Source organism: Ascaphus truei, chromosome 4, assembly GCF_040206685.1.
Source record: "Ascaphus truei isolate aAscTru1 chromosome 4, aAscTru1.hap1, whole genome shotgun sequence".
Classification (NCBI taxonomy): domain Eukaryota; kingdom Metazoa; phylum Chordata; class Amphibia; order Anura; family Ascaphidae; genus Ascaphus; species Ascaphus truei.
The window spans coordinates 373,496,330-373,523,773 of record NC_134486.1 but is presented as its reverse complement, the minus strand read 5'-3'; the positions used below and the strand labels follow the sequence as shown (position 1 = coordinate 373,523,773).

Here is a 27,444-nt window from a genome sequence, read left to right as displayed (position 1 = left end):
ATCTAGAAGGGCAACACAATTTTGAGTCGATTTTCACCAGCTTAATGCCATGTCAAAGTTTGACTCCTACCTAATGCCTTATATTGATAAATTAATAGACTGCTTGGTATATATACGTCCATTTCTATGATAGATTTATATCAGGGATACTGGCATGTCTAATCGTGAGATATATTCGATGGATTATTGACTCTATAGTGGATATATACTACGTGTACATGTATCAAATAAATAAAGTATAAAAGTTAAAGTAAATATAAATTCCCTTAGTATATGATCATTTGGAAACAATATACAAAAAACACTTTGTGGTCTATGTACTGAACAAAGATTTAAAAATGTAATACAAACCGTATTAAACAGTGTGGGATAACTAGGCTGTTTACCATATATCTCATGATTCGTAGTTTGAAATAAGGTTTGACGCATTGCGTCATATTCAATACCTGATTGATACAATACAAACAGATTGTTTAGGTGTTATGCCAGGTTCAGCTTGGCGAACAATTTTGACACAGGCTAAACTTTGTTTTTGTGAACAAATACAATAGCTTTTATCTACAAACCATTTACATATATGCGTCATGCTCATCCCATTAGTTTACTCTAATATACTCTTGAGGCACAAAATAGGGATCAAAAGGTTAGTACATAGACACACAAGTGCAATATGTATTATTTATATGCGTCAATTAATTCCAAACTGACAAACTACTGTACACAGACATAAAAACTTTTTGTAAAATTATATCTTTTTGTACCACAGAGACCTAACAATCTTCCATAACAAAAGCCTAACAGTATGACATGCTTCTATCAAAAACTCTTTGTTATTGCCTCAGAAATGTATGTTACTGAATGGGGTTACCTAAGGTCTTCTACGTTTCTGACCAGGGATACTTCAGGGGATTCCATGATCGACGTCTCCCCTTCTTATTAGAATTGGACACTGCTGTCACATTCTCCCTGCAATGACAGTGTATCTGTACTCTCTGGACGTTTCATTGTTCCATGTTGCATCTCAGAATCCTTTGCTGGACAGAGAGGATTTCTCTTTGTGTATGTGCCACCGCATCCTATGTTCAGTCACCTCCTCCTCGCTGCCTCAAAGTATCTACATTCATTTGGCCAGAAATCATGCAGAGATTGTTACAGGAATGGAGCAGGAGTCATTACTGGATAAAGGCTAGTTTCATTATAATGAAAGGAGTTTGGAGAACTAGCTTCAGGACATGTGGGTTTCCCTAGTGAAGAAGTGGATTTGGATAGAGTTAGCAGTATCCCCCTTTTCAGAAGTAGAGATGTACATTTGTAATATTAAGCTCCATAATGGCTTAGAGTAAAGTTTTCTTATGAGGATGGCAAATGTAGTTTAATCGTGAAAAGTTACCCTCCTCCTGGAGCAATTAATTTTCTGTACCTACCTCAGAGCCTTAAATAGCAGCCAATTACTCCCAGCCTTTGTCTGAGCAAGGTATCTCATCCCTTGCACTCTTGGACCATGTCTGTTATCCTGTCACGCATGCCTTTGCTGAATCTCTGCCTGTTTTGGACTCAATTTTCCTGTAGCTTGCCCTGACCTTTGGAACCATGACCCAGACTATGCTGTCACACCCTGCCAACGATCCTGGGCCTGACATCCTGGCTTGTCTAGGCAACAGATCCCAAGTCAAGGATCGGTTACTACTTTATAATCCCTACCTCTGTCCTGCGGGTCCGTCTCCTGGACTAAAGTAACAATGTTACACTTATTTTGCTAATATTTTCAACGCGGATCCACTTATAACGTGGTTTGATCGTGGCACCCGATTTAAAAACATCTCCAAGGGTTTATTTTTATAACATTCAATGTTTTATTGCTAATGTACACACGCGGAGATCCATACATACACCCCCCCTACACCATGCGGCAATTGAAGACATGATCTTTCATATGCTGGTGCAATTCTCTAACTGCTACACCACAGGGTTAGTGTGATGAATTAGACTCTATAAACAAACTTAACATCATGATGGACTGCACTGTGCAGTAGATGTTAAGTTTGTTTATTGTCAGATTCATCACACCAACCCTGTGGTGTAGCAGTTAGAGAATTACACTAGCATATGAAAGATCATGGGTTCAATTCCTGCATGCTTTGGTATAATTTATAAATGATTATTTTTATATAATAATTTATAAATTATAAAATAAATCAAATAATAATTTATAAATTATAAATTATAATTAACATAACTGGAGATTTTACCAAAGAAAGGATCAGAAATGGACTTGCATCTGTTATATGTTGTCTTCTCTTAAGTGGCTCTCACGTGGCACACTCAAACAAAGAAAAGGCAGGACAGTGTAGTATGAAGAGTTTAGTATATTAAAACATGATATTGTGTGGCAATGTCACTCACATTTTCTGCAGGAAAAGTGGGCATGTAGTGCAAGTGCACAACATGAGTAGTAGTAGCAGATGGTACTGATGATGCGGTTCAGACCTCGCGGCTCCAATCACCCATCTCCCCCAGCATCTGATGTCACGTCTTGTTGATGTCAAATCCGGTGTGCACACCTAGAGCTGAACTCCGACACCTTTGTCTCCACAGGCAAACAGCTATTCGCAAGTCCAGACTACTTGTTTCGCCGTCAAAGGCTTCCTCAGGAGTCAATCTGAGGAAGCCTTTGATGGTGAAACGCGTAGTCTTGACTTGTGGAGAGCCGAGTACAGCGCTAGGAGCAGGGTTCACTCTGTGTATGTGATACACAAGACATTGAGACACCGTAGATAGAGGGATATCTGAAATTTGTTAAAACTACAAATAGAAACAGTATGTCTTAATTAAACAATAACATACAGAACAGTCCTGAATAAGCAAGTTTATTAAATACCTTATTTTCATGTCATTTTCATCAGGCTTTACATGCATTCTTGCATTCACAAATGTTATTCTTCAATAATGCATACAGTACATGCCATGAAGATATCTGTGACCCTATTTTGAACCATTTTCTCCTATACAGTATGTTAGCAATATACACCCAATTGGACTGTAGTAAATTACAAAAACATAGCCCCTGTGGTTCAATTGCAAACCCTGATAGCAAGGGATTAAATTAGCAATAACACAGTATTTCGAGATATTTGATTTGCATTCAATAATATATTCATCATTTTTTCTGTAAAAAAAGGTTTATGTAAAAAAATAAAACATCGAGGCAAATTATTAAATTCTTCAAAACAATAAAGCATGTGCTGCATTATTATTACCATAACAATACAGGTTTCTGAAATATGGCTAAAAGTCATACCCTGAGAATTAAGTGCTATAAGAAATAAAAATGCTTTGGAAAGCTATTTAACCCAAAGAGGAGATCCGGAGAGAGAGGTAGCGATAAGTAAGAAGTGAGAAAAGAGAATGAGGATGACAGACGGAATTCCTATTATAGTCATTTCAAAGTTGCATTATAAACATTCTCCATTTCTTGGATACTGGAAGCATCTGTTGAATCATTTCCACTGGCAATAATTCCTACGGACGAAATACTTGAAATAAAAGAGTTCATCCTTCTTGCATATATATCTCTTATGTTGAAATAAGGTAGGTCCCTAAATGTATCGTTTTGCTCTTCTTCATTGCACTCATTCACATCTATAGCCTTTTGTTTCTGATAGTACTTAGAAAATTTGTTAAAAATGATAGTTATTGGAAGCGCAACAACTAATATGCCACAGATTATGCAAACGCTGCCAACGAGCTTTCCGAATAAAGTGACTGGGTGAGTGTCTCCGTAACCAACAGTGGTCATGCTAATAGTTGCCCACCACCAACACATCGGGATGCTATGCAGCTCTGACTGCTCTTCATCTTTTTCTACATAATAAACAAGGGCTGAAAAAATTGAAATCCCTACAGACAAAAATAAAAGCAAAAGCCCAACTTCGTGATAACTGTGTCGCAAAGTGGCTCCTAGAGACCTTAATCCAACTGAATGTCTTGCAAGCTTCAAGATTCGAAATATTCGCATTAAACGCAGGATCTGGACAACTTTCCCCATGTTTTCTATGCCTTCGTTTTCGTCGTCTTTCATGTCTACAACCAGCGTGGCATAGAATGGGATGATGGAGACAAAATCGATTATGTTCATGGGGTTTTTCCAGAATTTCTTCTGAGAAGGGGCTACTGCAAGTCGGACCACTAGTTCTGTGGTAAAGAAGACAATGCACACGATTTCCACAACAGTTAGTACTGGGTCTTCAATTTCCCTGTCATTGACATCTACTTTATTGAACTCTGGCATACTGTGGATGCACATGGCTACTATTGAAGTTAAGACCACGCTCAAAGATGAAATGGCAAAAAGTTTGGCTGACAAAGAGAACGCAGGGTTCTCTAGTCTGACCCATATTTTCCTTCGAATATCCCCAAATTTTAATGTGTCAAACAGCTCCAGTTCTTTTTCAAACATCGATGATTGGTCGGAAGAAGAGTCCATACTTATTGCATCACTTTTCTGCTCCCAGTCCTTCTCGGAGATAATGTCCTTCTTTTCTTGGTACTTGTTACTACAGCAGGAATCAATAAAGAGCTCGTTGATACCCCAGTATTCTATTTCTTGGCAGAAAGAATACACACACAGCTCCTCCATTACATGTAGTTTACCAGTGTAGTAGAAATTCAAAATGTATCTAAATAGAGAAGGGTTTCTGTCAAAGTAATATTCCTTATCTGCAACATTGTAATCATCACACAGTTCAAGTATAGCTTCTTCTGAACTACAGCCGAGTAGTTTTCCAAGTCTGGTATGAGGAAATTTTAAGAGGGTTCTTTGATCCACCGATTGCTTAAAACCTCCCACATTCAATTTGATTAGATCATCATCCTTCCTAATTCTATGGAAGATTTCGCCATATACCATCTTGGATGCTTTTGGCTTGCTACTTGCAAAGCACCAAACCAAAATGATTACATTTCACCTAGACAAGAGAAAATGGAAAATGGAAAATTACCTTCGGAAAAGTTAGAACAACTTAGCATTCACTCGATTTATTTATATGGAAGTTAGAGTAAGATATCGAAAATATTGGACTTTTTTTTTTTACACGCAAAAAAAAAATGTACAGTCCCATTTTATTTTAGTCATTTCTTCCAAATAGTAACAATGACAATATGACACCCGATGCTTGAACCTCATTAATGAACAAGTAAATGTAATGGGTTTCTGGTGTGAAAGGCAACATTTACTAAGTGGTGCTAAGCAGTAAGACATTATGTAGCCTAATCGAGAGACATTGTATTTTTAGAGAATCCCATTATCTTTTCCATACAGCATTTCCCCCAAATAAATATATACTAAAATAAACAGACATACTGTAAAATGTACATTTGCACTTGCACTCACTACATAGTACAGTATATGCAATTGTGTGCCCATTACTGACACCCAAGCCAATGGCGACAGTGATTCCTTCCTTTAATATACATGTGTTTTTGAGTTATCCTAGGTCACCTGTGAATACATTGTGTCAAAGGTCTTTATTATTTTACCTTGACACATTTCTAGTTTTCAACCCACCTAAGAAGTGAAAGATTCAAATCAGAGTCTCCGTGTCATACAGTAACTGATGGCATCAAATTCATCCCCATGCTAGGTTTGATGAAACTAATAACTATCAGGAAATCTGACTAAAGTGGTACGTTTATAATACAGTTAACTTTAATACAACATTTCAAATTGTAGCATTTTGAATCTGCATCACACGTACATCAATGTTTCAAGTTGTGCATCAGTTTGCATCAGTTGGGTTTCACTTGCATCAGTTAGCGATTTGGGGTTTTGGAGCAGTTAGGGGCTTGGAGCAATAGTATAAGGCCTGGGACATGGTGCAGGGAGCGGCGCTGGGCAGCGCTGACGCTCATGCTCTCCTGCTCAAGCAGGAGATTTTTCGTGTCCCTGCATGAGCGTCAGCGAGCGCGCTTGTGTGCCGGGTGGGAGCCGGGCGGGAGGCGGACCTGGAGGCGGGGCTAGAGCGCCACGTCATGGCGCCGACATCACGGACTGCCATTGGCTTCTGGCAGTCACGTGACCAGCCCTGCCCTAACCTCAGTGGCAAAATTTTAATTTGCTTGTCTCCTGCGGAAGCATGCGGAAGCGCCGTCTAAAGCCGCGCTGATAGGGATAATGTTTCCCCTCAGCACGGCTCTTTTTGACCATGTCCGAGGCCTAAGATGCTTGAAAGTTTGGGTCAATATAATGAAGCAGACAGACTATTACACCCCTGTGGAAGGATGCTGGGTCTTCCGAAACGCGTAGGGTGGTCCCACGCATTCATTGCTGACTATCTGCTGATATTCCTGCTGATCACCAATTTGGGTCGTATTCAATCTGAATTCGCGTGAATCTGCCACCACCATCTGCATGCTACAGTTGGGCAAGCCCCTGGTGAATGTGCAGATCTGAATCTACAGTTGTAATTACACTCCCACAGGCTGTCTGAGAAACGGCGGTTGTAGCTACAGTATCACAGAGGTCGGTCCCTGTGAGAGCAGGGGAGGGCTCTGTCCGGAAGCCGACGCCAGCAAGCTGCAGACACCGGAGAGGAACACATATAGCAAACTGGCCACAGATGAGAGGAGATACTCTCTAAATATCCACTGCCGGTTACCGTCTTATTTCTGGTAAGCAGGTACTTCTGCCACAGCAGGAGTACATCAGTGGTACCTATTCATTTTAACTTTTTAATTATTCAATTGTGTTTTAAATTGTGTTTATTAAATGTGTTTGGTATAACTATCAGTCACCTGTTTGTTCTCAGCATTTGTTGTTTGTGTTGTGAGTGTACCATTTTAGGTTATCATACAGTACTATACTATGTATTTTTATTTATTTTCATTTCATGTCTGATCCTCTTCACGTGGAGCACTCAGCGGATTCGCCAGTATCATCTACTCTGGTTGTATATATCCTTTATTCATTATCTAAGTGCAGAGCGCCATACAGTAGATATAAAAATTTTCACATCACACTAATGATGGTCGTGCGCACGGAGGTTGTAGGCACATGCGCAGAAGCCCCTATTCTTCTTCCCCTCTGCATGCGCAGTAACGGTGCGACCAACACGCGCACATGACCAGCCAGCACCACGTGCATACACATGAACGGCTGCGCATGTGCGCCTGCCCAGCTCCAGCTGGCGCCGCACGTGTGCGCATGACCAGCTGCATGCGTGCGCACGACTGCCTGGCACAGGACATCCAGAACTCGGCAGCAACTTCCATAATCAGCCTTCCTATGCCTGGCCCACACCAAACTCTCTGCGGCACAGATGGGCCCCCTCCCTTCTCAACAGAATGGTTACCTGCACAACCCTTCCCAATGCTATACACACAAACACAAACACAAATTCACACACAGTCACAGTTACACACAAAGTCACATACACAGTCACACACACACACACACAGTCAAACATGCACACACAGTCACACACAGTCACACACCGTTAAACACAGTCACACACACCGTCACACACAGCCACTCACACACAGTCACACACACACACACAGTCACACTGTCACACACACGAGGAATTCACAGTTAGTATAAATATAGACGTGCAAATAGCTAAAACAGGGGGGGTGGGTGCCGAGCATGTGCATTCTATGTCAAACTTCTTTGTGTTTTGTCACTGAAATTGTGTTTTGATTTTGAATTAAAAACGTCACCATCACAAATACAATTTCTGTGACAAAAGACAAATAAGTTTCACTTACAATGAGTGTGCACGACACCCACACCCTTTTTTTAAATATATTTTATTGTTGTTGCTCACCAACCCTTTTGTACTGCACTTCTGAATATGTTGGTGTGTTATAAATAAATTACCTTGAATAATAAATAATAGTACAAAACCAGGGTTAGCCTAATAAATCAATTGTTTGGCCTTTGGGTACAGTAACACAATTAAACATTTTTACCAGTATATATGTTTTGAATATATATCCCTCATTACCTACTGTATTTAACTGATGATACACACATCAGAAGGGGACACTAGGTTTGAAATAAATGCATTTTATTTTAAGAAATCAATTATTATATTTAACCATTTACAGTTAACATCTATCAAGACACATTTGGGCTTTTAATGATCCCCAAACATGTTTTCATGTTGCAACAAAACGATGCATATAGACAAGAAATGGGGAAAAGAAGAAACAGGTGTGTCCAATTTTATACCATTCTAAGCAGTGTGGTGAAGTAGGTGACTGAGGCGACTCTACAGGTCTGAAAATGTACAAATGTGATGGAACCGATTCTACACACACAAGCTGCAGTGGCCATGAAATCAACCTTCTGTGATCAACAGGAGACAATTTGAACATATGTCAATCAAAAGCTCTGCAATTTCTGTGTAGTTTCTTCCCTGAAATATTGTCCTTAAAACACCATTACTTCTTACTTGCCTAATTTAAATTAAGTTGTCGAGTATGTAGCTGTACCATTGGTAATTATCAAAAAAAAAATGGTTGCTGCAAACATGTGGGTACTTTCCTATAAAGGCATACCCTTTCCAAGCCTGGTATTGTATATTAGTAGCCAATTAAAGAGCAATTAAATAATAGTCAGGTATAGGTGAGAAAGACTTTAGCACAACTACTTTTCTGAGGTTATGTTTTTGAGTGCCACATTTATTATTAATATTTACAACCTGAAGTGTAGAGCTTTGCACAAGAAGTATACATGCACTTTGATACTGGGATTAAGTACCAGTGCCATACATACAAAATATGCATCCAATCTATGCCCTACGGAGTATACAGATGCAGCAACGAGTATCCAAACACTTGCCTTTGAAAATCTGCGGCAATCTCCCAGTAATGCTGCAACATTTCTGTGACATTTCTGCAAACAGACTAATGGCCCATCGGATTAACACAGCAGGGGTCCATGCTAGTCTCATTCAGTTTGAATGGGACTGCCAGGGACCCCCGCTGTGTTAATCCGATGGGCCATTAGTCTGTCTGCAGAAATGTCACAGAAATGTTGCAGCGTTACTGGGAGATTGCCCCAGATTTTTCCAGGCAAGTGTTCGGATACTCGTGCTACATCAGTATGTCAATTAAATGCAGTTTAACACCTCTCACAACACAGATAAATACTGTAATTTGGGATGGCATTACTAGGTATTTTTGCTTGCTTACTCGTTATACTAAAGTTACGGTTTCTTGGTTACTGAACAGTAGGCATGAAATACTGGAAAAACCTCTAACTCCCTTTGTAATCACTATAAAAAATAATCTTTCATGCTTCACCAATTTTTCCTTGATTGACATTTACTTGCACTTTTCATAGACCTCTGTTAAAGTACATTTTGTCTCTTTCATGCTTTCATTATTTTTAAAGGGTACAGACAGAGAGCTTAGACCTTTTCTTACACTGTTGTCATGTTTTCTAACACCTTAAATATTATGCTGCTATAAGGTAGTTTCAGAAACATTAACCTTTATCTCACCTTCAAGCGCCATCCCTACAAAATGATGTTATGGTGTTTCCCTTGTGATGGAGGCTTTCTCTTATTAACCTCCCTTTTTATCTAACTCTAACCCATCTAATCTTCTTTTCACGGACTCCAGTGTGTTTTCCCTTTCCTTAGGTATATAGCTAGTTTAGTATTTAACCATTTCATTTGTTAAAACTGATCTTTCATTCATTATTATTTTTTAAGTTAATGTAACATTTATCTGGAATGACATAAAAAAAATGTGCAAAACAAGATATGTCTCCTAATTTGGTTATATACCTCATACAGATTATATTCTTCGTTGGATGCACAGTTTTTGACACATTGAGTAAAAATGCAGGAACTAAACAAAAAAAAAGAATGAACTGTGCCAATAAGATCAAGCAGTTGTGTTTTAGATAATCTACACAAAAAACATATCTGAAAAAATACAGACTGTGGACCACAATACCAGTCATGGCTGAGCAGGTCTCATATATGATGGAGTTATCAGGCCATCCTGGCACATAAAGTGTGGCAGGGGGAACAGAAACAGGCATAGTAAAAGGTGGAATTGTATCAAGTCACAGGAATTATAGAAGATTTCTTTGTGTGTACAGTATATAGGAGTGGCTCCTGACAAGAAAAGCCACACGGACATCAAAAAGATTGCATAACCTAATGTGAGTATATTAAACTGTGCTAAAACCTTTGAATTTAGGAGCTGCATTGGAGTTCAATTTTATTTTACAATGCAACTAAAAATGAAATTGTCCACGATGTGTGTATTTATTTACGTGCTCTGTATGGCATCAATTTAAGATATAATAAACACTTCAGGATACATTTAGATCTATTAACGTTCACTGCAGAGCAGTGTGAGTGCAGAAGAGAATAGATTGTTTTTAATGTCAGTGGCATTATTTACAATTACAGTGTTGTAAGTTTAGTCATGTGTCTCGGGAACAGAGACTGGTGCAAAGGGTTTGGCTTTGAGTAGGAGTACTGAACGCAAAGCCTACAGTAAGCATTGAGACAGAATTGGGATTAAAAAAAAGTGGGCTCCATAATTCAGTGCAATATGCAACTTTCCACATTCTGGCAAGTGTGTTTATAACAGTCACTCTGCGGGTTGTGGTGCTGTATGTCTTCGGTTATTCCACTTCTCTTGGTTTCACGGTCTCTCCTTCTTTCTACTTCCTTTCAGTCCCTCTCCCACTTTCTTTGTGCTCTCCTCCAACATTTTTCTTACCCACGACTGGTTGTTGTAATGGTTCCAGTCTTGGGTTTGGCTGGAATTTGCCCTTACAGGGCTGTAGTAACAATCTTGGTTCCTAGCAAACTTCTCCCTGAGCTGAGCAATTGGCTACAGCTGTTCCTGGACTTAAATTGCACTTTGCCTTGTTGCTGCCTGCTGTGCAGCTTTGCACCTATTGACTCTCCTTGCTATTTAGGGTCAGCCTCCTCCACCAGGAAGGGGCTAAGTATACAGTTTTCATTGTAACCTGTGCTTGTCACAAGCACGTCTGCCTTACCTAGCCTTCTCTGTTCCTGAGGCCTCCCCTGTGCTGAAGCCTTACTTATTACTGACTCTAAGATTCCCACATCAAAGACTAGTTTTCCTTTCACTATTTTCCCTACAGTACCTCATGTAAACTTTGAGTCTGGGATTCCCACTCCAAAGACAAGTTTGTGTCTCGCTGATTCTTCCACAGTGAGGTACCCAATACTGACTCAAACTCTTGCTTCAAAGTCAGGTTTACCTCTCACAGATTTTCCTGCAGTACTGATATCCTTACTGATTCAAAGGCTCCCGTGTTCAAGACTGATTTACTGCTCACTGATTCCTGTGCAGTGTCTAATGTGCCCTTTCCTGATTTCATGGCACCCCTCTTGGATTTCCCTGCAGCGCCTGATGTACCTGTACCTGTTTCCTGTGCTCCAGCTGAGGGAAAGGGTGTGCTTCTTTCGGATTGCCTTCAGTGTCTCCTGCTGGAGAGACAAGTTTCCTCCACACTGATTCTCTTCCAGAGCCTGATGTATCTACGGTACTGTAGATTCCAAGACTCCCACGTCCAAGACCGGTTTGCTGCTCGTGGATTCCTTGGCATCTGAATTCATGCTTTCTGATGCTCACATGCCCTGGGGTACTAGCCCACTGCTGTCGGCCAATCTAACAGAGGAGAACAACTTTGTCACCTCAACTGTCACAGATAAGTTGCTATGTGTGACTGGACTGGACCTTGACGTGAGGATTGTATCTGTGCTTTTTAGTCCGTACTCTGGAACTATTACTGAGAAATTTGCACCTGTCTTGCTGGTACAGCCTGTGCCTGATTCTTCCTATGATGTATTCTGCGTAACAAGACTATCAGTACAACTGCTTTCTACCCCAGAGATGGTAATCACTAAACAGGTTTGCTTCAAGTTTACTACCTGTCCGAGACGTTTCCGAAATAATTCGAAGTCACCAAGATCACTGAGCGAGCCAGGTTTTGATGGCCCAGAGGTCTCTCTTGAAGGGGGGATAATGTAAGGTTCCAGTCTAGGGTTTGGCTGGAACTTGCCCTTACATTGCTATAGTAGCCTTCTTGATTCCTGGCAAACCTCTCCCTGAACTGAGCAATTGGCTACAGCTGTACCTCTGACTTAAATTGCACTTTGTCTTGTTGCTGCCTGCTGTGCAGCTTTGCACCTATTGGCTCTCCTTGCTATTTAGGGTAAGGCTCTTCTACCAGGATGGGGCTGAGCATATTCATTGTAACCTGTACTTGTCACAAGTACATCTGGCTTGAGTAGCCTTCGCTGTTCCTGAGGCCTTCCCTGTACTGAAGCCCCTGTGCTGAAGCTTTCTCTGTTCCTGAGGCCTACCCTGCCTTCCCTGTTTGCTGAGGACTTTCTTTGTGCCGACCCCTGCCTGGATCACGACTACGCTGCTCTCTCCTACCCTGACCTGGCTACCCACGACTATGAAACCCGCTTCGCAGCTCCAGGTCGGAGTTTTGATATCCCCACCTCAGCTCTGCGGTCCTGGTTTGTGGCGAGCACCCGTTACAGTCATCTGTCAAAGGGTTTACAGGCATTGGTTGACCCTCTCTGCTCCTTTCCTCTCCTGCATACACACAATTTCCTCCTTAGCCATGACCACCACCCCATGACAGGCTCTAATGATGAGGTTGGTGGGCCCTCTCTCCGGGATAAGCCTCCACCCGCCATGTCAGGCCATCTCCTTGTTATTCCTGACTTGCTAATACTGTTGGTCAAGCTCTCTGACATGGTTTGACATATTTCCCCCTTTCCAGTGTGATGTGTAACTATCACATGGCCTTGGTGCTGACATGTCCATGCTACAATGGCACAGCAACCATTCAGGCATTGAAGGGTTTAAATACATCACCATTATTGGTACTCTTTGGTTTGAGAAGGGACTGACTTTTCAGGGCTATTCTCAAATTTGTACTCATATTTGTACTGATCAAGGCTACATTACTGGGTATGTATGACCCCCATATAATTATGGATATAGACACTGGTTATAGGTACAGGTAGTAGTAGCTACGATTCATCGTCAGGTGTAAATGAAATTATATGGTGTAATGCTACATTCCTTTACAATACCAGCCTCTTACAGGATCACATACATTACATTACAGTTGAGAGAAAATAATAGTGGACCATTTTATTTCTATGAAAACTAATTTTAAAAAGGTGCTAAGTAGATCTTGTGTAAAAAAATGTATGTACTGTACAGTAGAAGACATTGGGTAGCAACAAACTGTTCTTTAGACTCCCTGCAGTGCATATATCACACACCTCCACCTTTCCTGGAAAATACTTTTTACAATAAATACATTGTATGCCTTGTTTTACAGAAGAGAACTGCTTAGTGCTGGCAGCAAAGAAAACTTTGAATGACCTCCAAAGTGTCTTAATGCTGCGTAAACCTTTGCCTTCAGATTCAATCTCTTTTGATAATTATAAATTGATCACTCCATAAGCAAACTGAATTTGTAATGTAATTACTTGATCAGCCACCACAGGAATGGAATTTAGAGTTTTCCCTAGGGAAGGGATTTATTAGACAAGCTCGTATTTCTTGTTCAAGTTCCAAGCATTTTCTGTTTAGAGCTGATCTCAGTACTGCATGTACAAAAAGATTATTGGAATCAGCTTAATTGTCTACCTAGCAGCTGTATTCAAGCACCTGTGTTATTATGCTATGAGGTATGAGGTCTAATTCACCTTTTCCATGCTCACAAGATGATTAAAGCAGTAAGCCCCCAAAAGGTGTGTTAGTTTGTGTTTTAATTTCATTTAAGTTTCCCAAAATTCTGAAGCCTCCCATTCTGCACAGAACCAGCGTCCTAAGGGTTAATATCTGTGTTTGCTTACGGCTATGTGTTTCACCAGCCCAACCCTCTGGAATGTTAATAACCCAGGAGGACAAAGGACTTTGAAACCACAGCTGCATTCAATCTGAACCCATTCAGTCTACATCTGCGTTGCCCCAAAGGTGGACAACCTTTGGCACAGCCGAAGGGTAGCCAAAGGGTGTGAACCGTTTGCTGCCATTCGCTGATGTTTGGTGATGTTACAGCTTCTCTATTTCAATCTGAAACGCACCAGCCCTTTTATCACCTGTACCTAATTTTCCAACTCTAATTGTCCATGAAATGTCTGTGAATTGACTATATAACCTCTGTTCATTTACTGTAACAATGGATTATCCTGGGCACAGAGTTATAATAACATACTTGAAAACAAGAGGTAACTCTCAATGTATTACTTCCTGGTGAAACATTTGATAAATAAATAAATAAAATCCAACATGGCTGCACAATGGTGATGTCATTGCAGCACATGTATATTGCATTGATGTCCCCCTCACTGATTGGCAAGAACATTGCTAAGACTAGTTTATGTATTTAAAAACATTTTAACAGGATATATGCATTAGGATGTACAATCTAATTTTCTAATATGTACTGGGTGACAAAAAAAACATCTTACTGTTGCGGCCGCCTTTATTCTCCTACTTACCCGGATAAATGCGGGGATTTTCTCAGTTTCTTTCGGAGTTTCCCGCGCGGCGGCCGCATCATCAGATAAGCGCTAATGGCGCTTATCATTGAAAGCGCCCGCGGCGCGGGAAAACTGAAGAAAAAAAGCCGCACACCGCCGCGTTTTTAAAAAACCCGCGGTGTCGGCCGCGTGAGGATAAAGGCGGCCGCCACTGTAGGTAGTAAATGCGGGTTACTGCTTGAATGAGAAATAGATAATGGCAGGATATCGCTCAAACCTAAAATCAAAGTGTATTTAAACCTGGTGCATGGGCAATATATACATATGAGAAGCACAGAGAAAGTGACAAGGTCACAATAGTCCCCTTTACATTGCACGCAAGGGAAAACAGAGTAGGTATATACATAAGGATATAATATCTACTAAGCGAACCGATAAGTCCCAATTACAGAATAATATATTGTCCAAAGGAAGGCCTAAATAGTCCTGCTCGAGCTGACACTTATAACCAAAAATGGCAGAGGTGTCTACTGCTAAAATCAACAACAATAAACTTTTAATAGTATCAAATAGTAACGCCAAAAGACAAGTGAAAGATAATGCAACATATGTGTCTAAAAATGAAATAAAATAAACACCCAATAGGGGAGCAGGTGCGAGAATAGATACTGGTGGGGTGCACTTGGTGCAAATACAGGAAAATATATGCAAAAAGAGTAATTGCAGTGTATAATTGTGCTTCCCTAATTGTAACCACCAGTCAGCGTGTAATAAGGGTAAGGTCTTGATTTTAAAGTAGAATATAGCATTGATACAGTAGGCAATAATACACAATATGGGATATTACCATATATCTCTAAGTGGTATAAAGTAACTGGTAAGTAACTAAATAGTTAAACCATAAGTAACCATAAGTGGAGACTATTGTATCCCGTGGAGTACCAGAAGTATCAGAAGGAAATGGCAACACAATAGGCTGTCCAGGTATAAACCACAAAGGGATAAAGCCTCGTATACAACCGTGCTCCTGTAGTATAGTAAGACTGCTACCACATTCACCACCGAACTCCACAGTCTTACTATACTACAGGAGCACGGTTGTATAGGAGGCTTTTATCTTATAAATTATTCTGTAATTGGGACTTATCGGTTCTCTTAGTGGGTATTATATCCTTATGTATATACCTACTCTGTTTTCCCTTGAGTGCAACGTACAGGGGACTGTTGTGACCTTGTCACTTTCTCTGTGCTTCTCATACTGCTAGGATAAGTAAGTCGCTCAGGTATTATGGAAACATATGAAAAGTATGGAATAAAATGCACATTCCACATAGATTCCAAAATTACGTTTCCTAATTTCAAACTGGTCACAATGATGGGAGTTATAATTATGCAGAAATGAAAAATGACACGTAGAATCGCAAAGTGCTCACTTTACTGAGCTGCATCTGAAATGTGCCATGCCACATTATTCAATAATTGCCATGATCATCATTTGAAAATAGCAGTGTGAAATTATTTTGTTTAATACATTTTTTCTTCAATGGTACCGGCAGTAAAATGTACATGCCGGGCACGAGGAAGTATCTTACTTTTTATGCATGTATAGCCCACTTGCTATGCCATTCACAATTTAAGATCACTATAAATACTCAACATAACTGGTTCCAAATAAAACAATACTCGCTCAGATTATAAAGATGGAGCTAAGGTTATTGCACCACGTTATAGGGGGATATTCTGTGAGAATCAATTATCATGGAGATTGGATTTTATGGAAAGTGTGATATTCTGCATTGTAATGCAATATTCTACGTCGTGAGTGGATGCAATAACCTTGGCTACATCTGTATGTCCAGCGCCAGGACACTTTAAAGCATTAGTTCAAGCAGTATTCTGTGTTTTTTTTAAATAAATCAGTTCTGTACTATGAGAAAATACTTGTAGCATTAAAAAAAATGTTTAAACGACATCTTTAATGTTTCTAATGTAGGAAGCATTTCCAAAGTGGCAGCCCCCTTCCCCTTCTGATAGGCTCTGGCTCTTGAGCCCCGCCCTCTCTCTAGCAGTGAACCAATTATATCTAGTAACTGCCCAGTCAATCATATTCCAGAACTACATTGCCCAGAATGCTGTGCAAGAACTGAATTAAATAGCCCGGAGCAAGCGATCGATTACAGGAGAACGGATCGATCTGCAGCTTAGCTAATCACTTGTCAGTGTGCAGATTGTATTGATGCACATATTGAATGGGAAAATATATATATTTAAAAAAAAAATGGCAGCTTGAACTGCAGCTTTAATTTTACATTAACTAAAGCAGAGTAAACGCTATAAATACAAAGTAAAGAATAAATGTGTTCTGATCTGGTTTGATACAGGCATACCCCGGTTTAAGTACACTCACTTTAAGTACACTCGCGAGTAAGTACATCTCGCTCAATAGACAAACAGCAGCACACGCATGTGCCTGTCAGCATGTCCTGAACAGCAATACCGGCTCCCTACCTGTACCGAAGCTGTGCGCAAGCGGGGAGACAATAGAGCGTATTACACATGCGTTATTTACAAAAGTTATGCACGTATATGACGATTTCAGTACAGTACATGCATCGATCAGTGGGAAAAAGGGAGTGCTTCACTTTAAGTACATTTTCGCTTTACATACATGCTCCGGTCCCATTGCGTACGTTAATGCGGTATGCCTGTATGTGTACGTTATGCCACAATAGAAAATGAATCTGTGTTATTTTGAACAAGATCGCAGAGTTAGTGTTGTTTCCTTTAGAGCAAGTTATGTCATATATTTTAGTTTTAAACTTATCCGTTTGTAAGGCAAATTGCAAGTGTGTGGTCAAGCTATACACCTGTGCATTGCATTACAAATAGCAATCCAAAATATTCAATAATACTTCTCATTCATTGTGGTCAGTTGGTACAGACACTCAATACTAGGTTAGAAGATACTACAGCTTTTCAGAGTAGTGATATTTTATGTTACCACAGGGATTTCTCATATTAAATATTAAAAATGTGGTATGAAAAAGTAAACAAAGACAATCCATTCCTCTCTACCCAAATCTTTCTATGAGCCATATGATACTGCCTGGAAGTCATAAGCACACCGTTAAAAATAGCTTGAATATCTCATAAATACCAACATTAATATCAAAGATAATAGTAATGATAACCAGTACCAGTGTATGTCGCAGCATTTTTACTCATAGTTCCAGATCACAATGCTCAGTTAAAGCCGGGATCAGAACATCAACATACCTGCAGTAAATCAGCACCAAACGTTATTTTCCCTGAGGTTAACCCGGATACTTTAAGCTAATCATAAGTCATGTTACTGTAGCCTGCAATAACGTTTAGTGAGAGAGAGAGAAAACTAACAATAACAGTCCTATATACAAAACGTGGTCAGGTACCTGTGAGCACACCTGAGATATAACATTTTTGTAACATTTTCATGTTTCCTAGGTATTAATATTAGCATTTATTTATAACACACTGACATATTCTGTAGCGCACTACAATAGGGTTGGAAGAGGAAAGACAATAAAATAAGAAACATAAAACTATATTGTTACAGTAGGGAAGGAGGGCTCTGCCCCAAGGAGCTTACAATCTACAAGGAAGGGTAAGTGGAAATATAGGGTACAGGGTGAAGGTTGCTGTTTTTTGGAATTATAACAGAGCAGCTGTAACATCAGCAATGGGGCTTGCCGGCCGCGCATGCGCAATCAAAGCATGCCAGCCACTCCGCGCAATCAAAGCATGCCAGCCACTCACGCGTTGCTGGTCACACATGCGCACGAGTGGCTGGCAAGCGCCGATCATGCATGTGCGGCTGGCAAGTGCCAAAAAAAACCCGGGGCATCTTACAAAAAACCCAGGACATAGTCCAAAGAAACGGGATTGTCCCGGCTAAACCGTCTAGTCACGTTACTTAACAGAGCTTGGTGGCTGTGACCCTTAATGTTGATTTACCTCAGCAGTGCAGTGGTTTGTAGGCCTCAGACAGCAAAGTCTGTGTTACAGACACAGGTTTATTTTCTGTTGAATAATCACAGAACGGTTAGTGTGTCAATAGTAATAGGTTTTCCTTTCTGGTGATGATTCACATGTCGCTTTTACATGTAAATGTCCTATTAGAGGACAGATAAAAACTGAAAGAAGGTTGATTACTTGTTTGCTGAAATGTTGCAACAAGTAGAAAAAACACAATAAATAATAAGAGCTGTGTAGCCCCGATATCCCTCAGGGGATTGTCACATGCTGCAGCTTAGCCAATAGGGCGGCTGCAATTAGATAGGAGTATAGGAACCACTCATCGGCACGCAGCCTGATCACTGGGTCTGGGTTCAGACCCTCTCTAGATAGAGCCCAAGGTATAGACATAACGGAGTATGGTGATATTATCCACGCCGGAATTCACCCCACGTGTAGGCGGACGGCACGTCGGATCAGGCAGATCCAATTCTGTTATCTTGCTGTACCCAGGTGCCGGAGCCCCGGGCAGGTACCTATAGTAGTGCACTAACACTCCACGGGATAGCGCTATCTCCAACACATTTGGTGGGCTTGGACATAAGGGACATCAGGGAATTGGTGCCCAGCACCCAGGTACTTTGGGGGACACCTATGTTGATGTGTGGGGTGGTGAACTTCTATACGTATGGTTATATGCATATTACGGTGTGGTACAGAGTACCAAGGTTATTAGTTATAGTAAAACGGTTGCTAGCATATACTGTGTGCGTGCATTATTATTATTATTGATCCTGTAAGAGGACCATCCCACCCTTTTGGGAACCCTTACAGGTGGTGGCACTGTATCCGAATAATCAGGTAACCCCAGGCTCCCAGCGGCAGAGGTTCAGGCCTTCTGTGAGCCTATCAGGTAATGCACCACACACGGTAACACAAGTGTATTTCCACATATGGTCCCCATCTGCGATTGGGGGGGCAAACTGTGTTACATTTGGAGGCGCTGCTGAGATCTCAGACCTGGGGTGCTCTATTAAAGTCCAAATGTAGCTGTTGCATTCGCCAACATGTTCTCCCCGTCTAAGCAACAAGTGCACGACTGGGCGCTGGAACTAGATGAGTCCCCCCACCATGTACTCGCGGCGGGGGATGTGCCCACAGGCATTTCCTCTCAGGAAGTCATTAATCGGGTCAGATCCCTCCCCGGGTTTGCTCAAGCCCACCAAATCGGGCGGAAATAGAACCCCACATATCGCTGGTACATACTCCTTATAGCAACCCGTTATGAAGTAAGGGAGAATATCACCCCTGCCGCACTACACTTTCCAGGAGCCTTGCCTCCGGGGTGTCCGGTCATTTTTTCTGAACTGCCCAGGTCACTACCGGCCCAATTACCCCACTCCGAAGCCACGCCAGGACCTTCCCGCACTTCCGGAAAATATGATGCTTTACTCTCAGGAAATTCATTACTATATTCAGAGCCCCTGATACCCAGAGTGATTTTCAGTCCCGGGTCCCAGGTCCCCAGTGGAGAACCCCCTCCAGACTGGGCCCCCACCATCCGTGTACCATCCACTGAACGACAGACCAGTACAAGACTCCAAGCCAGTATACAATCCAGGGCCCCTAAATCCTTGCCCCAGGTGGACCCAGCGGCGGGAGGAATCCTACCTCAGTTAGAAGAAGCCCTGAGCCAGGCCTCCCATTCCCATCAATACCGTAAACTCAAGATATTCTCAGGGACTAGACCCACGCCGGCGGGTGAGGCCGAATTTCAAGAGTAGAAAAACCACACGGAACAAATGCTCCCGGAGTGGACTTGCTCTGACGCAGTAAAACGGTAACGAATTATTGAGTGCTTATGCATATGGTGCAGTTTTACGACAATAAACACCCTAACGCCAATGCGACAGCCCTGATCCAGGCCCTAACCCGGACATACAGTGTTCCTAAGGACGCTGTGTCATTACTGGTCAAATTCTACTCTCTCACGCAAGTCGAAGGAGAAGAAGTGTCAGAGTTTCTTCGTCGGATCCAGTTGGCCCTATGGCCTCTGTTAAAGAAGGAGGTTATTCCTGAAGCTCAAGCTGATGGCATGCGAGTCCAGCAACTTCTGCAGGGCACCTTGTCTATGCACCCGGTGGCGATATGAGTCAGTTGTACTCTCTCTCCAGACCAGCCTCTAGATTTCGAAGATTTAATGGACAAAGTAGTAGCTCACAAAAGTAATCTACGGTTGCACCGGTCCAAACCCCCGAGTGACTCTACGAAACGAGAGAAGACCGCTATTTCTGCCAAGGGATATCCTCAAGATGAACTGAAAAGAGCAGCGATCACAAAAGCCAAGGAAATCGAAGGCGACGAGGAGTCCTCTGCTCACAAAAATCCTACTGCTACACCCCACTTCCCCAAGAGGGAGTCGGCGGCCTCCAGGGCTGAGACCCCTCCGGGGGGTCAAGTCTGCTTCAGGTGCGGCCAAAAGGGGCACTTCGTTAATGCTTGCACAGGGACAAGAAAGGTCCGATCCGACCCACCCAAAGCCATGACCTGCTTGGCGCAGACTGAAGAAATCCCCTCTTCTGCTTCCGATGGCTCCACTCCGCCAAGCACTGGAGAAGCCGTAACCACGGACGCTTACGTTCGTGTGGGGCCAGCTTCCATCATACGCATCCTCGTAGAAGGCATATACGCAACCGCGCTATTAGACACTGGGACTCTAGTGACCATTGCGTATCGCTCGTTCAATGATCAACATCTGAGTCACCTGCGATTGCAAACTGCGGACACCATGAGACTGTGGGTACTCAGTCATGAGGACTACCCCATCGACGGCGTGGTGAAGCTTCGGCTGGCCATACTACAGTTGAATGCTAGCAAGTCCCACCCAATGGATGTGGAGGTGTTGATATGCCCCGAGCCTCAAGAACATCCCAGCACTCCGATCATCCTGGGAACAAATACCGACGTGGTACGTGCAGTATTCCGAGCATACCTGAAAGAGGCCTGTGAACTACCCCTATCGGCTCTACCCATCCAACCCAGTATGACGGAAGAAGACTGTCTGAACATGGATGAATTAGAATACGGGGACTTATGACTAGGGACAACGATTGGGTCCGATATACTCTGTTACCTCTGTTGATATGATGTCCATCCAAGTAGACAATGCAGCACCGCCAGAGCAGCCCACGGAGATGGCCTTTGACTTTGGGGAATCCGCGTTGTTCGCTGCATGGAGGGCTCGTTTGACTGCCAAGTTGGAAGAACGAAAGGACGTATTCTCCACTAGTGAAATGGATGTGGGCTGTAGCCGAAACGCCCAACACACTATCCAGCTAAGTGACACCACCCCGTTTCGGGAACGATCCCGTCGTATCGCCCCTCAAGATGTGAAGGATGTGAGAGACGTGTTACGAGAGATGGAAGCGGCGGGCATTGTGACCGAATCCCGTAGCCCCTACGCATTGCTGATTGTGGTGGTGCGGAAGAAGAACGGGTCAGTGCGATTGTGTGTCGATTACCGGACCCTGAACAACTGTACCATACCTGATCAGTATACCCTGCCACGAATTGAAGAAATTCCCAATGCGCTGTCGGGAAGTCAGTGGTTCAGTGTATTGGACTTGAGGTCTGGATACTACCAGGTGCCTATGAGTGCAGAAGACCAGGAGAAGATGGCTTTCGTATGTCCCCTTGGCTTCTACCAATTCACTTGCCTGCCCCAAGGCATTTGTGGAGCTCCAGCAACTTTCCAGCGGTTGATGGAAAAGACATTCGGAGACATGAACCCCCGGGAATGTCTCGTTTATCTGGATGATATCATTGTCTTTGGCAAGACTTTGGAAGAACATGAGGCACGGCTAATGAAGATGTTGGATCGACTGGGGCAAGAAGGTCTGAAGTTATCCTTGGATAAATGTCGATTCTGCCGTACCTCACTGACCCAGGTGGGGCATATAGTATCCGCCGAGGGGATAGCCACGGATCCCGCCAAAATTGAATCGGTGATGGATTGGCCAAGACCCGGAAATGTCATGTAGCTACGCTCATTGCAACAGGAAAACAGGACAATAAAGTCTAAAATGAAAGAAGAAAAACAGAAATGACTCTCTTCCCCTAATGACTGGATCACTGGATAGTGCTAATTTACATGTCTGTGGCCCAAAGGCGCAAAGCTCACTTTGGCTCAAAGCTCACTTTAGCCCTATTTAGCCCATTTTAGCATGTTAATAGTAACATACAGTTAATCCATGCTTTCTCTCGTAAAGGGCACAGCTGTAACTATTACTATCTTATCATTAACACCACCGTTTGGCATAATTGACATAGTGTTTCCTTGTGGTGGTACAGTATTTCTACGTGGTCCTATTTCTCTCCAGCTCAGGAAAAGCCCTACGGTATTTCAGAGTCTGGATAGGAGTAACGCCAAGACTAGCATAAGGCCACGTTATTGCAAGATAACACAAAGTTTGCTACAATAATGTGACGCTAAACTTTTTCAAATGAGATGTACCGCAGTTCTGAACTTTCTTTTCCTCTAATTAGTTTTGAGGAGATTATGTTAACTCAGGGACCATAACATCCGCTTTTGTTTCAGGAAACGTCACGGTAGAAGGCCTAATTTAACAGAGCTTTGAGCATCTGGCTATATGGGGCCTATTCTCACTGCTCTGAAGTGTGACAAATCACTTCTAAAGTGCCCTTTAGCAGTGGATTGGCATGCTATGTTATTCAGTAAGCCCTTCTTGCATGTCCAATCTGTGTCTAGAAGGCATTTTTAAAAGCGGTTTCACTCTGGGCTGCCAATCCGATCGGTTTGTAAATTATTCAAACCGCTTCTAAAACCTCACATATTTTTCATGCCACCTCCAGGCTGGCGAGATTGGTATTGCGAGTTACATCCAGAGCCAGATACTGTATATGGGTTTGGCTGAGAGGGCAAAACCCATAAGTCAGACTGGGGATGGAGTTGGCACCACCTCTGGTCATTCCGCTTCTAAAGCAAGTACAATTCATGCGTTTTGGCTGTTAATTCATGCAGTGTCACTTTTTTCAGAAGCGGTTTAGAAGAAGCGGTTTAGAAGAAGCGGTTTTTAATAGAGAATAGTGTTTTTTCCCCCACATTTCATTTCATTACTTCTGAAAATACCAAAACTGTGCTGTTTGGCAATGACAACTTTGGAGCAACTGCACTAGAATATGCCCCTATGTTTCTGCATGCTACACAAAAAGTGTAAAGGTATTTTAACATAGATTCCATTTTCTTTTATAGCAAATAAAAATACCACTTTCACATGTCTAAGACAGGTCTGCAACCCTGCCTTGAGCCATTATCTCTAAGCATACAATAGAGTCCACTGCAGCCAGGTATTCTGGGTAATGACATGCAAATGAGCACACAGTGTGTCACCTTCTGTTTCTTGTCCATTGTAACATGGACCACTATAGCTTATGTCTGCCACATTACACAGCTTCTTTAGCACAGCCTGGGTTAAATAAGTGCATAGCCGGTAAACCTACTCACAGACAGCTGTGTGAGGGCCTTTGATAATAACAATGTTGCCTCACTTAACTTTTTCATGATATTTCATGCAGGGCCTCCTTTACAAACATTTTTTGACCTTTTGGGTCTCATCAGTGTGAGGGTGGTTACTGGCCTTGCAATGTGAAGTTGGAAGCGGCTACAACCAGACACAAAAAAAGTTATAGCGAGTAAAAAAAGAAGTAACAAAAACCCCTCCACCGTACAGTCTACAGCACATAAACATTTCCTTTTATTAAAAAAAAAGAGGACAACAAAAGTTTAGCAAAAGTTTAGTTTAGCAAATGTTAGAAGATCTTGCTTCAATATATCTTGCATCGTTTTCACAAGACCGCTAGCGTGCCAACCATCCTTCTGTTGTAGAACAGTGGTGCTCAACTCCCAAAATAGGGCAGGTTTTCAGGATATCCTTGCATTAGCTTCGACTGAACCACTGATTGAGCCACCTGTGCTGAAGCTGGGATACCCTTAAACCTGACCTGTTGTGGAGCGGACTTGAGGACTGGAGTTGAACTCCCCTCTTCAAGAATATAAGACACAAGTATTCTAACATTTCATTTCAGTAGCGCAGTGTTGGACATGTCCTAGGGGGAGACACTACATGCTCTTCCCGATTTGGCTTCAGTGAAGGAGATTTCCCTAGTTAAATCACTCTTCCCCAAGCAATTTAATTTAACATTTTGTAACTTCGATGGCAGTACTTTCATTCATTAAATTATATTGATTTTATGACCGTCTTTTCTTAACACTGGTAGCATGTGAAGTGGGAAGCTCTTTCATCCTAAATGTTTATTTGATTTGTGCCTGTACGAGTTGGATTTGTATTTCATTGTATCCTAAAAGAACAAGTGCATATTGATTTATTTTATTTTAATTTGTAACAGAAGACCACAGATGACTGTCGTCCGTTCTTAGCCTTTACAATACATATACTGTAATTCGCACAATTTTGACAAACGTAGGATGCAGATTTCTTTTTTTAACTAATACGATTGTATAAGAAGCCATATTAATGTCATATTCATGTTATTAAATTGTATAATTGTATACGTTTCAATTCTGACCCTGAGCCTGGCAATTTCACCGCTGTGCCACCAGAAAAAGTCTGTCAAGGAAGACCAGAACTTAACCCAGGGATCAAGGTACCAGACAGGACAAAGCAGATTCCAGCCGGAGCCAGCAAGCACAACACAAAGCACAAATCAAAGCTATAGTCACTAAAACAGGGGCATATGGGTGGAATCCTAGCTGGCTAAGGCCGCGCTTATAATGCCGGCGACGCGACGTAGGCTGAAAACAAATACATTGCCGCTGCCACGTGTGCTTATAGTGGACGCGACGGAGCGACGCCGCTGTCGCGAAAATCTGAAGCCTGCAAAATTTGATTTTTCAGGGGCCGTCACGTGACGGCCCTTGAACAAATCAAATTGCCGGATTCCCGTGACCCCGCCGCCCGGCGAAACATAACTTTCGCCGGTGGTGATGGCGACGGGTGACGTCACCCGCCGTGTCACCGTCACCAACGACGGCACTATAGGCACGGCCATACCCGGGAGTTGCTTCCACACTCCGTAAGGGTAGTGACTGTACAGACCTCTCTCTGGTGCAATTCGCGGCATAGCACTTTCAAATCTGCTGCTTAAAAGTCCTACTCTCCGCGTCTCCAGTAACACACAGTCCCATAGTGCAAAAGTACTTTCAAATATCCTGCTCGGATAGGCACTCAGCCTTGTTTTCAGGTGTCTCCGGCAAAGCTTTGGATCACACCTCCACGTCAGAATCCGAATGAGCTCTGGAGTGCTGATCGGGTCCCCTTTTTCTATCCTCCCCTCTGCCATAGGAAAGCATGGTAGAAGGGCTGGCGACCAATCACAGCATGGATTCAGTTCACGGACCAATCAGGAAGCGAGGGCTCACCTCTATGGAATAATAAGGGCTGGGGGCAGGTTTTGAGAGCTGAAGGCCTGTGAAGGGAAATTCAAACTAGCCAATGGGAGCAGCGTCTACTAGAGGGACTCAGGAATGGCTTCTCCTGGGAAACAGGATATATCCCACTGGGCTGGTGCCGATCTGGCTGGGAAGGCAGAAAATGGCTTCTGTCTTTGGGAAGATGCTCCCTCTGCCCTGATCTCCGGCCCATGACACCATTTCCTTTTGTATAGTGCCCCTCTGATCCCGCTCCAGTCCCAGCAGCAGCCATTTTTTCTGGACATGCGGGCTGCACAAGGGGTTTCTCAGCCCTGCATGTCCAGACACTGGCTCTGCTTTATTGTTTCACAAACACATTTTTATGCTTTATTATATTTAAACAGCAGGAATAAAAGAGTCACAGTACAGGTTATGCAAGGGGCTACATTGTACATTAAAACTGGGTAGCTCTGTGGCCAGGAAATATGGGAAATATATATAAATATATATCATTTATATAAATAAATACAGAAATACCAGACAAATGGGCTCGTCCTACCCCCCCCCCCCCCTTCCACCCCTCCCACCCTTCTTTTTCTTCTTTTCTACGTTCTTCTCTATCCTTTGTTAAGCTCATGAGAGACGCGTGTTATATCAATTATTTTATTTCAGATGACAAACTGTTAATGCTCTTTGTTGTATGGACAATATATTTGTTATGTCTCTCTAAAACAATAAAAAATAAATTGAAATAAATAAATAAAAAAAAAAAAAAAAAAAAAAAAAAAAAACTGGGTAGCTCTGTGGTCCGGTGGCCAGATGGCCAGGGACCGGGCTTAACTTTTATTTTACTGGTGCCATATTATATATATTATATATATGAGTGTGTGGGGGGCCAGGGTTCTGAGCTTACAGGGGCTGTTTGTGTTTGTATATTTCTATTGGTACAGTAAACAATTTGGAGGTTTGTGACCCCTCCTGGTTCCAAGCTCACTCATCTCACCTTTTCATTTGCAGTTCTTGTTACGTAGCTGTGAATGACCATCCTATTAAGACAGTTATCCCTCCGTTAGAGAGGTTAGGAGAGATTTTTTTACAGGTACTGTAGTGTTAGGACCAGCAAAGGAAAGGATACATTGACATGGTTTGCAAGCAGAAAATGCTTTGGCCAAAGAATTTACTGTAACTAAATGAGCCCCGCTTATGAAGAAAAACAGATGAGTATTTAACTGTATAATTTGGCATGTTGGATGTAGCACTGAGGCTTTTAGTCTTTTGTTAGATTTGATAGCAAGTACAGAGTTTTTGAAACCACATACTGTAGGTAACGTCTTCATATTCACCCATAGAAGGGACTCGCCAGTCTTCTTTTTAGCCATATACTTTGGATCTACATTTTTTTACATTAAATAATAAAATACTTATCATTTTTGACTCTTGGATCTTGAAGAAGAAAAAGCGGTAATCTGGAATATTCTATTACATTTA

At 42.1% G+C, this 27,444-nt stretch overlaps 1 protein-coding gene across 2 annotated transcripts in view; it reads right to left on the bottom strand.

The window, feature by feature from the left end:
- Positions 1-2,222: 2,222 nt before the first annotated feature.
- KCNS3 (potassium voltage-gated channel modifier subfamily S member 3) overlaps positions 2,223-27,444 on the bottom strand; it is a 123,426-nt gene continuing 98,204 nt past the window's right edge. For both annotated transcript variants that reach the window (XM_075598416.1, XM_075598417.1), the window contains one exon: positions 2,223-4,964. In XM_075598416.1, coding sequence (XP_075454531.1) covers positions 3,437-4,906 — 1,470 coding nt within the window. In that variant the 5' untranslated portion in view covers positions 4,907-4,964 and the 3' untranslated portion in view covers positions 2,223-3,436. The remainder of the gene's footprint in view (positions 4,965-27,444) is intronic.